At 51.2% G+C, this 12586-nt stretch overlaps 1 protein-coding gene and 1 pseudogene across 1 annotated transcript in view; one reads left to right on the forward strand and one right to left on the reverse strand.

The window, feature by feature from the left end:
• The first annotated feature begins 5460 nt into the window (after nt 1–5460).
• On the forward strand, nt 5461–6597 carry LOC117652258 (annotated as a pseudogene).
• Nucleotides 6598–6732: 135 nt separating this feature from the next.
• The window catches only part of LOC117652257 (serum response factor homolog), a 78079-nt gene continuing 72225 nt past the window's right edge, over nt 6733–12586 (reverse strand). The window contains exons 3-6 of the mRNA XM_034397026.1: nt 9779–9925; nt 8766–8897; nt 8529–8651; nt 6733–8437 (exon numbers count right to left, since the gene is read on the reverse strand). Coding sequence (XP_034252917.1) covers nt 8772–8897; nt 9779–9925 — 273 coding nt within the window. The 3' untranslated portion in view covers nt 6733–8437; nt 8529–8651; nt 8766–8771. The remainder of the gene's footprint in view (nt 8438–8528; nt 8652–8765; nt 8898–9778; nt 9926–12586) is intronic.

A 12586-nucleotide genomic window follows, 5' to 3' on the forward strand; every position in this document is an offset into this window, starting at 1 on the left:
CCTACAAAACGTAGCGAAAGATCCTCACCACTTCGAAACGAGAATTCTGATTCTCACCACTGCGAAGGCGAGAATCTCCATTCCCACCACACAAAGGTGATAATTTCTTTCGACTCCTGGACTCCTCACCCTTAATTTATCAGTCATATCAGCAGTTTTTATATTTTTCTGTGAAAATGTAGGCGTTTGTCGGTTTGTCCCCAGCCGCCCGCGAGGTGCTATTCGGCAACAACGCCAAGCAGCGACGCGTCCCGGCAGGCCGAACCAGCTGAGCCCAGCTCCCCATAGGTCGGTGCGTGACGCCGGGACGCCGGCGGGCAGATTCCGAACCGTGCTGTCTCTCTCGCACCCACACGGGGCGCCCGCATGAGCGCGAGAGAGACAGAGCGACGAAAGCGCTGTTCGGCATCAGGAGGCCCGGACACAGGATGTGGTTCATTACTGAGGGATGGGTCCTCGGTGTGGCCACAGCAAGGCGGGGCAGGGCCGAGCAGATCCAGTGGGGTGTAAGAAGAACTAGAGCCAATTCGAAACAAAACATGATTTTTATACATTATACACATTTTGTAAACTGAGTTATCCTGGAACGATTCCTTTAAAAATTAATCGTTTTGTTTTCCACCGAGCACACATTTCTGTTTATTCCTTCGCCCATGTAGTCTACCATGCACGCACTTTATTTTGTACAGATGGGTACGAAACTTTTGCAAGCAAATTCTGTACGAAAAGTTTCGTGGACTATGCGCAGCCACGTACAAGAGTGCACAAATACGCTCACCGTAACAAGGGCCGCGAGTACCAAAATCGCAGCGAAATTGGAAAGTTTAGCGGCAAAAAGAAGAGTGGCGTCTGGCCACCATGACGCGGTTCTCGGCGGCGCTGCGGCGCGGAGCGCATCGCGCCGCCATGCGCGCAGCCCGGCGCAGCCAAGCCATCCCCGCGCCTGCAGCCCTGCCGCGCCCAGCCCGCCGTGGTTATTAAAAGAGCCGCCAGAGTGCGTCGCGTCGTCGCACTTCACGCTGACGTCACTCTCGGCCGGAATGCCGACCGGGAGTTTCGACGGGAGTTTCGCCGGATTTTCAGTCAGAACTTCGACCTGCTTTTGACCGAAGCATTCCATTGAAATTTCAACCCGACTTGGCCAGAGAGATCTGACTGGAGTTTTCTTTCAAGTTCCAACCGGAATTCCGACCGGAGTTTCGGCCGGAGTTTCAACCGGAATTTCGACCGGAGTTTTAACCGGAGTTCCAACCGGAATTTTGGCCGGAATTTGACCGAAGTTGGCATTGGACTTTGGATTTGGCCTGACTGGAGTTTTGACTTGGCTTTTGATTCGGGTTTCGACCGTAGTTTGATCAAAGTTTCCATCGAAATAACGACCCAATCGGACCGAAGTTATTTAAAAACTTCGACCCAGCTGGACCGGAGCTGATGGAAGTTTCAACAGAGTTCCACCCGAGTTTGGGCTGGTCTTTCCTAGGCCAGATGATGGATCCTTGGTGGAATTCGTCCCAAGTGAAGTTTGGATAAGACCGGAGTTTAGAGCGGTATTCCAACCGGAGTCGGTTGGAGTGAGTCTCTGGGACGAGGACAACAGCACTGTATGCAGCGACGCGGCTTGTCTCGCCAATTACACGCCGCTGAGAACTCACTGAGGTTCCGTCCCACAAACAGCGCGGCAACGCCGGCACCCGAAAAAAAATGCAGAAAAAAAAGGGAGAGACTGCACCGCACTGATGCGAAATGATTATGGAGATTATCGTTCGAGATAAAAAGAACAAGGATTCTGCTGCTGTGCTGCACCTAACTGCAGCTACAGGGTGGAAACGGAACTCACCCACAGAATACGCCATTTCCTAAATGGTTTTGCTGCAGTTAGGATTCTTCGCAAAATGCCATATTTTCTCAAAATTGGCAGCAAATTTAGGGAACTTGGGGAAACTGCGGAGCAGGAAGGCCAGGTTCGAAAATGAAACGCACAACACAAACTTTGCGGAAGCCCCAAGGATCCACATACTAGTTGGAGCAGAGTTAAATGTAGAGTGAAACTGCTAGCAAATGTCTATGATATTGTGCGGGGCAGCCTGGCCGAAAATTAGAGTGTACTTCTTGCCGCATTTTAGGCATTTTTACTGCATGCCGCTTGGAGGGTCCAACTCCGGGTTGGCTCTTACTGTAGTCGTAGTCAACCACCGGACAGCCTGCACAGTAGTTGTCACAGACTTGAGTTTACTGCAGCGTTTGAAGTGTAGCCCTTCGAGCCGAAGGCTGCAAGCCAACACAGTTGCCTCGGGCGACGCCGCTATACACTTTATTAAAACAACCCTACGGCCCCTTTTAGGCCCTGCAGCCTTGCAGCCTGCAGTCTGTCTGTCCTTTCGTCCGTCCGTCTGTCTGCCGCAGTCTGGTCGGTCCGGCTGTCTGTCGTCGCCTGTCAGTCACCTGGGCCGCCCGAGCCTGCCCGCCCGGACACGGGTAGGGCCACAGAGCCGCAGCGTGGAGCCGCAGAGTGGCAGGTAAGGGTAATTACTGTCCCACAATTAGGGGTAATGGGCGTGGGGTAATGCCCCTAGTGGCAACACCGCCCGATGCATTTCTGTATGCATTTCGGTATGCATTTCGTGTCACCCACCCCCATGCAATATGCCACTGCCACGGCTCGCGTGCGGCCGCGGTCATTTCATCTAATTAAAGCATTTTATGCAGGCGCCCAGATATCTTTCGATAAGATTCGACTGATTCACAGTTCATTTCGCCAATTCCATAAAGTTGAATGAAGGTTTTTTCTGCAAAAACATGTTTTAATGTGTCTACTGCAACTGGTTTTGAATGAATGTTGTGGTGCGTTAGTAATACTTAGTGATGAAAATGTACTTTTCTCCGAAAGGCCTTAAATATGACTTTTGTAAGGTTTCGAGATGTCCCCGTGCCGCGGCGCGGTTTCCTTTGCAGTGTGCCAGGACGGCAGGACCCGCGGCGCAGCTGAAGACTCTAAAGACCGGACAAGCTCCACTTTTCCGCCCACGTTGCGGCCAGGCCCGGCCCAGCCCGGCCCAGCCCGGCCCAGCCACGACGGCGACGCCGTGACGTCCTCCCCGCCCCGCTCCGCCAACATCGACGCATCTCCGCGACAACGGGCCGCAGATACACTGTTTGCTGCCGGCCGTCGTCCGGCTGGGCGAGGCTGCAGACTCACTCCGAGAGTCGTTTTCGTCGCTCTGTCTCTCTCGCACCTAAACGGAATGCCTCACGAGTGCGAGAGAGACAGAGCGACGAAAACGACTCTGCCGGCGAGGCTGGGCGGGCCGCGGGAATCAAGTCAATCTCGGCGTCCCGCTCTGCTATTCGGACCGATCCGGTATAGCTTCGGGGCGCGATCGGGGCGGCGTACGAGGGGCGCGGCCCGGGGACGCGAACGCAGCCGCGACCCACACTTTACACGTCTCAGTCCAATCGTGGCGAAAAAAAATCGCTGAAGACTTTGGTTAAGACTGCAGGTGCCGTCGCAACATCCGGAATTCCCGCCCTTCTAAACCACTCTTATCGACTTATTGTCGGTGGCTCGCAGTGAAATTCGGCATCGGTGGTCGAAGTTTGAGCACCTGTCAAAAAATCCTCTCTGAAAATGAAACTTTGCCCCTTTTCGGCGACTCGGAATGCGAGAAATTCGTTCGCAGGCCGTCGAGAGGCCGAGTGTGATTGCAGCCCGGCTGGGCCTGGCGGGCCTGGCAGTTTTTACTTTGCCCTGCTTCTGGGAGGAGTGGGGGTTAATCCCCGCGTAATTCGTGTGAATATCATAACAGTCGTAGAAAAGAGCGGCAAGAGCGAACCCACCCCAGTCTCTCTCTCGCACTCAGGGGGCGTCCCATACACGTGCGAGAGAGACAGAGCGACGAAAACGCCTCTCGGAATGCAGGCGGGAAAGGACTGAAAGCAGAGATGGGAGTGGGACGTCCTTTCTTCTCACAGACGTGCAGCGTGCACAGTGTAGGTACCACAAAGGCCGACCCGGTGGTGTGAATAGTGCGGCAGGGCCGCCCTGGACCTGGCCTGATGTGCCAGGCAGCGCTTCGCCTTCTAATTCCCTTCTCTCCTTTGGCGGGAAAGGAGAAAAAACAAAAACAAAAGCAAGCACACAATTTACTCCGAAATATGTTTCATAATAGCCTTGGGCTGGGCGGCTGATAGCGTCAAGCCTGCGAGCGTGTGTGTGTGAATGTTTCAGTGCGAGTGTGTGTTTGTGTGTGTATGCACGGAGTGTGAGAGTGTGTGTCTGCCGCCGCAGCTACAACGCCGGCCGGGGTGCGTTCGGAGAGCGCCGACCGTCCTGCTCCGACTCAAGGAGGCCGTAGGGAAGGACCAGAGCACGGCCCGTTTCACACGCAGCCCCTGGGTATCAACATCCATCCAATTCCCGGAATCGAGGCGAGTGTAAATGGCGCGCGCTTTCAACCGCGCGTGGGTTGGCTGGGCCGGCCTTTGGCTGGCCGGGCGCGCGCTGCCATTGGCTGGCGTCGGGCGACGCCGGCCCCGCCCCCCGCCCCCCCTCCCTCGGGTCCATCCAGTGCGTCCCCACCCCGACGCGCTGCTCCTCGCTCCCAGGAGTCGGCCAGGCTGAGGCCAGGCTGCGGCCAGGCCCGCGCTCCTTCCCCGAAAATGCGGAATCGAATATGACATTGCTGCAGTGGTGGGGGCAGAAATTTTGAAAGGGGGTGGGAGTCAAGCCACGCTTTTACCCTGCCTTCTGTTAAGGGGAATGTACCATGTATCACAATTTGCCCATCTGTCAAGTGCTTGTTTAGCATAGCAACATCCCCCCCCTCCCCCAGAGCACGCCACTGCTTTGCTGCTAAAGCCATGGTTGAAATCAAAATAGGGCATGCCCTGCAGAGGATTTCGTTTTCTATGTTGGCTCTCCCGTCAGCCGGATTATTGTTTTGGTTTTGTTGTGATTTTGCGAAACATCTCGGCGTTGGTTTAGAATAGAAGACATTCGGCGACACGTTAGATTCTCAGCTTCCCTTAGAGAAGGGAGTCTAAGCTCACGTTAGAGTCAGTCCGTGTGTTTTCACGGCTGTTTGAGGTGGCGGTCCTTCAACTGCTCCAGCAACACCAGCTCCATCTCTTGGGAAAATATGACACTGCTCCGGCGCGGCCCCACTTCCCCCCTCCCCCTGACACACACCACGTAGTTTACATGCTTCCAAGCGAAAACGCTCGTCTATGGAAGGATAACGCAGGAGCGTGATTTATCCGAGACACATTTTCTTCAACGAGCTTTGCATACTTTATATTCATAATCGGAACGTAACCGAAGATTCTTCTGGTTTCTGCGGCCAGTGTTTAAAAAACCGCGCCTTTTGTATGGACCTGTGAATAATCATGCCACTATTCACAGTCACTGCAGCCCGGCTCTGCCAACTCTCACACAACAAAACTCTTTCAACGCGTTCTTTTTCTTTCCTTAATCACTTAATGGTGAAAGGCGTGTTTCAATATTATTTTCTAACTGACAGTTATTAAATTTCTTGTAAAATAACAACCGTCAGTAACTTTTGGATTTCTTCGGTTCTCTTTGTTTTTATCGTCTGAGCCGTTCATTTGCGCGCGCAATCGTTATCCACCTTTCGATTTAGCAGGTTTGAACGTGTCTGTTGTCTTTGTGAAAACGTCTATGCGATTTCGGATTTTACGTGATACTTCGTTGTTTGATCTTGACCAATATCGCCTTATATATCCTGCCTCCTATTCGTCACAATGCCAACCGACCTATCGATCCAATACTCTGAAAATACTACGATGACAAGTACGAATACAGGTTAGTTCATCGTGTACCGGACCTTCCAAATCAAAACAATACCCTCCTTTCACTGGTTTTTGATCTTTCTTACCCTAAGTATCTATCATTTCGTCCTCTCGTCAACCTGTGTTCATCATCCTTTTATGATTTGTGACATGTGGTAAACTGTTTTCTTTCGTTTCCAGACATGTCATCGTGACTCCTGACTTGGCTAAGAAAGTACCCAAGTCGCATTTGATGAACGAGTCTGAGTGGAGAAACTTGGGAGTTCAGCAAAGTCCTGGTTGGGTTCATTACATGATGCATACTCCAGGTAGTTATCATTGTCTAAATGGCATGTGGACTAACGTGTTAAAATGTATGCCTTCTTCAACCTTACGCTCTGTGTTTCAGAACCTCACGTGCTACTGTTCAGGCGACTCCGCACAGATCCTGCACCAGTTCCAGCTCCTCGGTTAATGGCTGCAAGAGTGGCGGTGAATTGAAGTGACTTGTAATGCACACAGGCAATGGTGATTTTCAAAGATTTCTTTGTGCCATAATGTGGTTGAGATTTGAAGGCTTTTTTTTCTTTGGCATGTTCTACAAGTCTTCAAATCTAATGGCCGAATCAGTATCATAGTTGGCAATATCTATATTCCAATGATGCAGTCAAAAATTCTTTCAGTTTCAAGGTAACTACATTTTCCAATCAGATCTGTAATATATATATAAAGGCAGTAAGTTCATTACTTTGCCATCTAGCAATCTTGGCGATTCTTTTGTTCTATTTCAAAATACAATGTTTTAAAAATCTGGATGCTGTTCTTACATAAACCTTTGATTTCTTTTTATATCACCTTCAAGGAAGTTTTATATTCTCTTGTATATGAAAATGTGCTTGAAGAACAGGGGTTTGACTGTTAAAGCAAAGGAAGGGTCAAACATTGGTGCTCTTTTGAAAATCAATATTTAATAATCAGGGCACATGTAAGTAGGGTTTCATTCTTAAATACCAAATAGCACATTACATCTGTTCGTCAAATTGATTATTTTTTTTCTTTTGGTTTTGATTTGTCTAAATTAATTTACACACTTTATGTACAAGAAAGTCAACATGTAACTTCTTATAAGAAAAAGTGACACTATAACAAAAAGAAAAACTTAAATAAAAATTACAGTCTTACATATTAAGTCGTAGACAAAACCAAATAAATTTGGCAGTATGACAGCCTGAGCTCATAAATATGAGGGAAGTTTGACATGTTTAAAAACTAGATGGTCATTCAGCCGAATTTTCCCTTAGAATTTCAATTAGTTTATTACCTATAACACCATGTGGAGTTGGAGCTCCAAAACCTATCAAAATATACTGCTTTACCCTCAAAACAATTTTCTATGAAACCTCAATCACATGGAAAACCAAGCATCATCATTGGCATACAAATGCTAACTTTTACCATAAAAAATATGACAATTGTTGAAAAACAATTCTCAGTATGCATAGGCAAAAGGAAAGTAGTTATTTTACTGAATCAAAGCTGTCCTTTTTTTTGGTCCCCTTCACTAAAGTGATAATGGTAATCTATGTTAACATTAAACTCTTTTGAAGAAAACACTCCTATGAATCAGTTTCATACAAAAAAAAAAGTGTAGAGATTTTTTCATTTGCACTTAAAAACAGGATAGTCTCTGATAAATCATAAAGTGAAGCAATATTATAAGCAGCAAGCTTTCCAGAAAAGAAAAAATTCAAAATGAAAAGCAAAACATACAATGAAATTATAGTAAATATCAGCAGTCTCACAAAAGTTCAGCACAAAAATCTTGTTAGAAAAAGCAAACGAAACAAAATCTCTAGTTTCTAAATCAGCTTTCTTTAGAGAATAGAATGACAGCTCTTCTACGTTCAAGTAAGAAAATCTTTTGTATTTTGGACGGAGAGCCAATTACTAGCTATTTTGAGACATCATACTTCAATTTGTTCAGTTACATCAAAGATGCATTAAACAAAACAAATTAAACCACATAAGTAACACAACATAAAGAAAAACAAATAATAAGTTGGTTTGCTCAACACGTTACTATCAATGACGCTGACTGTTGACAGAAACTCATCATTGCAGGTCAAATTACTTGCTGCAAAGTGCACAGAAGTATGTATACCAAATTCTGAACCACTTCAGAAATCCACTGAATACAAAAAGTCTTTTAGTACCAGTTTTCTTGAGAATTGTACAACAAGTGACAGAACCAAAGACAATTGTCATTGGTCACGATGGGAAAATTTGGTTTTAATCTGCAATCATGGAACCAGCCATGACAGATTCAGCAGGTGATTGAAGAATGCATTGAAAACCCAATCTGGCTTCCAAACCCAGTAACTTTTTAACAGTAACATTGAAACTTTTACAATAACAAAAACTAATTTATGTATGAAATGAGCACTGACAGTTGTAGTATAAAGATGGAGTATGAAATCACATGTAAATTATTTACGACCTTTACTTAGATCAGCAGCCTCTGTCATAACATTTCGAGACTGAGGTGGAATCGTCACTTGCGGGTCTGATACAGTCATGGGAAATTGTAGTCTCATAAATGGTGCTTGCCGCAATCCAGTTGATGAGGCTTGGGAAGAAGAAGTTGCAGTAGATCCTATAAAACGAACAAACAGAATAAGTGATAAACATCAAAGATCCAACTAAATCCAACAGATTAAGATCATACAAAAACAAAAAAGTATTACCATTTGCTTCATTATGGGATTGAAATTGTAAGCCAGGTGATAACAATATCATATTTGACATGTTATTGGGAGCATAAACCAATCCTTGAGCAGTCTGAATCATAACTCCTGCTGGGTAAGGCGCTGGAAGTACAGAAATACAGTTAGTTTTTGAGATCACCCCTGTGATTCAAAAGTAATTGAAAAAACAATACACGAGACCGTCCATAAACCAAAAACAAAATTACAAGAACTTACTAGATATTATTGAGGATGAAGACGTAGCCAAAGTTGATGAGGTTGAAGTGGATGTCTGCTGATGAGCTTCAGGGGCATTCGAAGATTCCAGCACTCCTCCACTGCCTCCTTGCTGAAGAGCTTTTCGGATACCTACACACATGCAAACATTTTTTCATTAGTCGAGAGACGCAAACATCTGCACATAAGTCTTGTTGCTAGTGTCCCTTAGCGATTGGTGTTTCAAGTCCTACTTCCTCTCTACCCTGAGTCACATCAAAGCCAGTGCCTTTTATCCCTCTACTAAGTGTGCCGCCTTGCAGCCATGCACGCCCGCAAACCACAGGCGTACGATGGGTTGCCTATGCCTCAAGGCGTTTCGAGACCGCGCATGAGAATTAACACAAAGCCAAAGGCACCTAAAGACGGAGAAGGAAAAATCGAATGAAAGCCGTTGCGGGAAAAACGGCAACAGGCTGCTCAGTGTTCACGGGACGATAGAGAAAATCCTACTTGCTTTGAGCATGCTGGTGGACCTGTGGGCTGTGAATACCCCACGCCGCACGAGACTCCGCGCGCGGCGTATCGGCAGGGGCACTCGCGGCCTGAGGAATACCCCGCGCGCCGGAGAGACTCGACAGCGCGGCAGACGCAGTCGCTTCCATCGGCTTGTCTCTCTCGCACCTACAGGCAACGCACCATGAGTGCGAGAGAGACAGACGACTCTCGGAGGCAGTCTGCAGCGGCCGGGGTATCGACGGCGTCGTCGACGGCGCACAGTGGGCCAGAAGACCGGTGGAGGCGGCCAAAACTCTAAACGCGTTTTGAGCTCCAGAGTCGCGAAGCAGGCCTCGAACTGAACGTGTGACCCCACCAATGGATTCCTCGTTCGGAGAGCAATCCATTGGTGGGGTCACACGTTCGATTCGAGTCCCATTTAGCGACTCTGGGGCTCGAAACGCGTCTAGAGTTTTGGCCGCCTCCGCCGGTCTTCTGGCCCACTGTGCGGCGGAGGCGGAGCGGGCGGAACCCACCTGTGCGGAGCACGTCGGTGAGAACTTGGCGGGCGGCGCTTGCGGTTCGGGCGAGAGGGCGCGCGGGGACTCCTGCCCCGAGGACTCGCCGCCGCTCAGGTCGCCGTCGTCCACGGACCGCGGCGAGGGCAGGGCGTCGTCGGACTCCTGCAACAGAAGAGAGGATGACGTCAGCAGATTCCAAAGTTTGAACTCAAACAGAACAAGTGTTTGCTGTGGTTGCAGCGAGGGCTTAAGGTGGGGGGAGTGCGTGCTTCCGCCGCCCTCGGATTGCTCTCCGAACGAGGAATCCATTGGTGGGGTCACACGTTCGGTTCGAGTACTGTTTGGCGACTCTGGGGCTCAAAACGCGTCTCGACTTTTGTCCGCTTCCACCGGTCTTCTGGCCCACTGTGCCGCGGTGTAGCAGCGCCATTGAAGGCGCCTGCCTCATGCACAAGGATCGCTTCGTCGCTCTGTCTCTCTCGCACCCCTGCGTGACGCCCCATGGGAGCGAGAGAGACAGAGGCGGCCGGGCAGGGCAGGGCAGAGCCGGGCAGGGCTCCCCTTCCCTTCGTTCGGTTCCCACAGAGGCGCGGTGCTCGCGGTGTCGGCAGGCCGTGCCTTTGCGCGGTGCACTGCAGACTCAGAGTCGGTTTCGTCGCTCTGTCTCTCTCGCACTCATGGGGCGTCCCCCGTAGGTGCGAGAGAGACAGAGCGGCGGAAACGACTCTCGGAATGAGTCTGCTGGGGCGGTGCTGGCAACCGCGGCAACGGGTTGGGGCCTTAGACCCAATTGGACGCCCTGGGAAGGTGCCGGAGAGGTGCCGCTGCCGGTCGCCATCTTGCCGCGCAGCCGCGGTCTGGGCTGACCGACGGGCTGGCCAATGAGGCGGGTACACTGTAAGCCAGACTCACCGACAAAAAGCAACCAGGGCAACAACAAAATAGCCGTCGTCCACACTGGAATATAACCAACGAGTTCCACCCCCCCCCCCCCCCAAAAAAAAAATAATAATCAGAGAGAAAATGGCAGAAAATTGCACCTATGCACCAATTGCGAAGCTCATAGCTCGTTCACAGTCCCGCATTTCTGAGGTGTCCAGGTCGCATAGGTGTATGAGAGAAGACTCTCGGAATCAGTCCCCAGGTTGACCACACTGCGAAGGGCGCCTGGCGCCTGGCGCGTCAAACGGCACCCCCTTTGGGGCCTGCAGACTGATTCCGAGAGTCGTTTTCGTGGCTCTGTCTCTCTCGGTCTTATGGGGCGTCCCGTGTAGGTGTGAGAGACAGAGCGACGAAGTGACTTTCGGACTTGAGCGCCCCGTGGACACGCCGAACGGAACACGGCGCCGAATGGGGCACGTCCCCGCGTGCGGTCGACCGCCAACCGCGCCGCGACGCGCCGCGACGCACAGTGGGCCCTGCAGCGCACATCGCAGTCGTCGGGCTGTCTCTCCAGCACTCGCGGGGCCTCCCGGATGGGTGCGAGAGAGACAGCGGGCAGTTCAGGCGTCCACGGCGTCATCGTCACCCATACCCAGACGACACATACAGTGGCAGTGTAAAGGCCTGCGCTTCGATAGGAGGTCAGTCTCACTCGATTCCGCAGGTACTAGGCAACCCTTCCAACTCGATAGGGCTGTACAGTGGACCAGAAGACCGGTATAGGCGCCCAAAACTCTAGACGCGTTTTGAGCTCCGGACGCTAAATGGGACTCGAACCGAACGTGTGACCCCACCAATGGATTCCTCGTTCGGAGAGCAATCCATTGGTGGGGTCACACGTTCGGTTCGAGACCGATTTAGCGACTCTGGAGCTCAAAACGCGTTTGGGATTTTGGCCGTCTCCACCGGTCTTCTGGCCCACTGTGGGTTGCCTACCAACCCCAGCAGCCGCAGGCAACCCTTCGCCTCGCCTCGCCTTGGCGGTTTGTTTTTGCCGCTCGGTCTGGCGGCCTGGCTGCTTGCGGTCCTGGGGACGGCCGGGGAGTGGCCGCGCCGTTGCAGCGCTGCAGCGGCCGGCAAAGCGACGCAACGCAGGCAAGGCAGGCAAGACAGCGGACTGATTCCGAGGGTCCTTTTCGTCGCTCCGTCTCTCTCGCACTTGCAGGGCCTCCCGTCCGGGTGCGAGAGAGACCGAGCGACGAAAACGACTCTCGGAATCGGTCCGCAGGCAACGCGAGGCAACGCGAGGGACACTCTGTTCACACAGTGCTGTGAGCAGAATAGTAATGCCGGTCCAGCGCGGCCGCGTCCGCGCCGTCCAGCGACCAGTGCACAGTGGGCCAGAGGACCGGTGCAGGCGGCCAAAACTCTGGACGCGTTTTGAGCTCCAGAGTCGCTAAGAAGGACTCGAACCGAGCGTGTGACCCCACCAATGGACTCCTCGTTCGGAGAGCAATCCATTGGTGGGGTCACACGTTCGGTTCCAGTCCCATTTGGCGACTCTGGATCTCAAAACGCGTCTGGAGCTTTGGCCGCCTCCACCGGTCCTCTGGCCCACTGTGCAGTGCACTGCCGCAACCGCCGCGCGGTTTTCAGCAAGGTCCGCATTAGCGGCGGACAAAGTAGTTCCAGCGGGGGGCGGGCCAGAACACGGCGGCCGGGGGGAAAAAGGAGTTTGCAAGAGTTTCATTAGACGCGGCCGGGCTTTTTCTCCGGGCCGCGCTGCAGGTGACATCACCAGCAGACGGATTCCGGGAGGCGTTTGCGTCGCTCTGTCTCTCTCGCACTCGTGGCGCCTCCCCTGCGCGTGCGAGAGAGACAGCGCCACTTTCGGAGTCAGTCTCTGCAGGGCCCCTCGACAAGTCGACATCCATCAAGTGC

The sequence above is a fragment of the Thrips palmi genome, unplaced genomic scaffold (assembly GCF_012932325.1).
Source record: "Thrips palmi isolate BJ-2018 unplaced genomic scaffold, TpBJ-2018v1 HiC_scaffold_7, whole genome shotgun sequence".
NCBI lineage: Eukaryota > Metazoa > Arthropoda > Insecta > Thysanoptera > Thripidae > Thrips > Thrips palmi.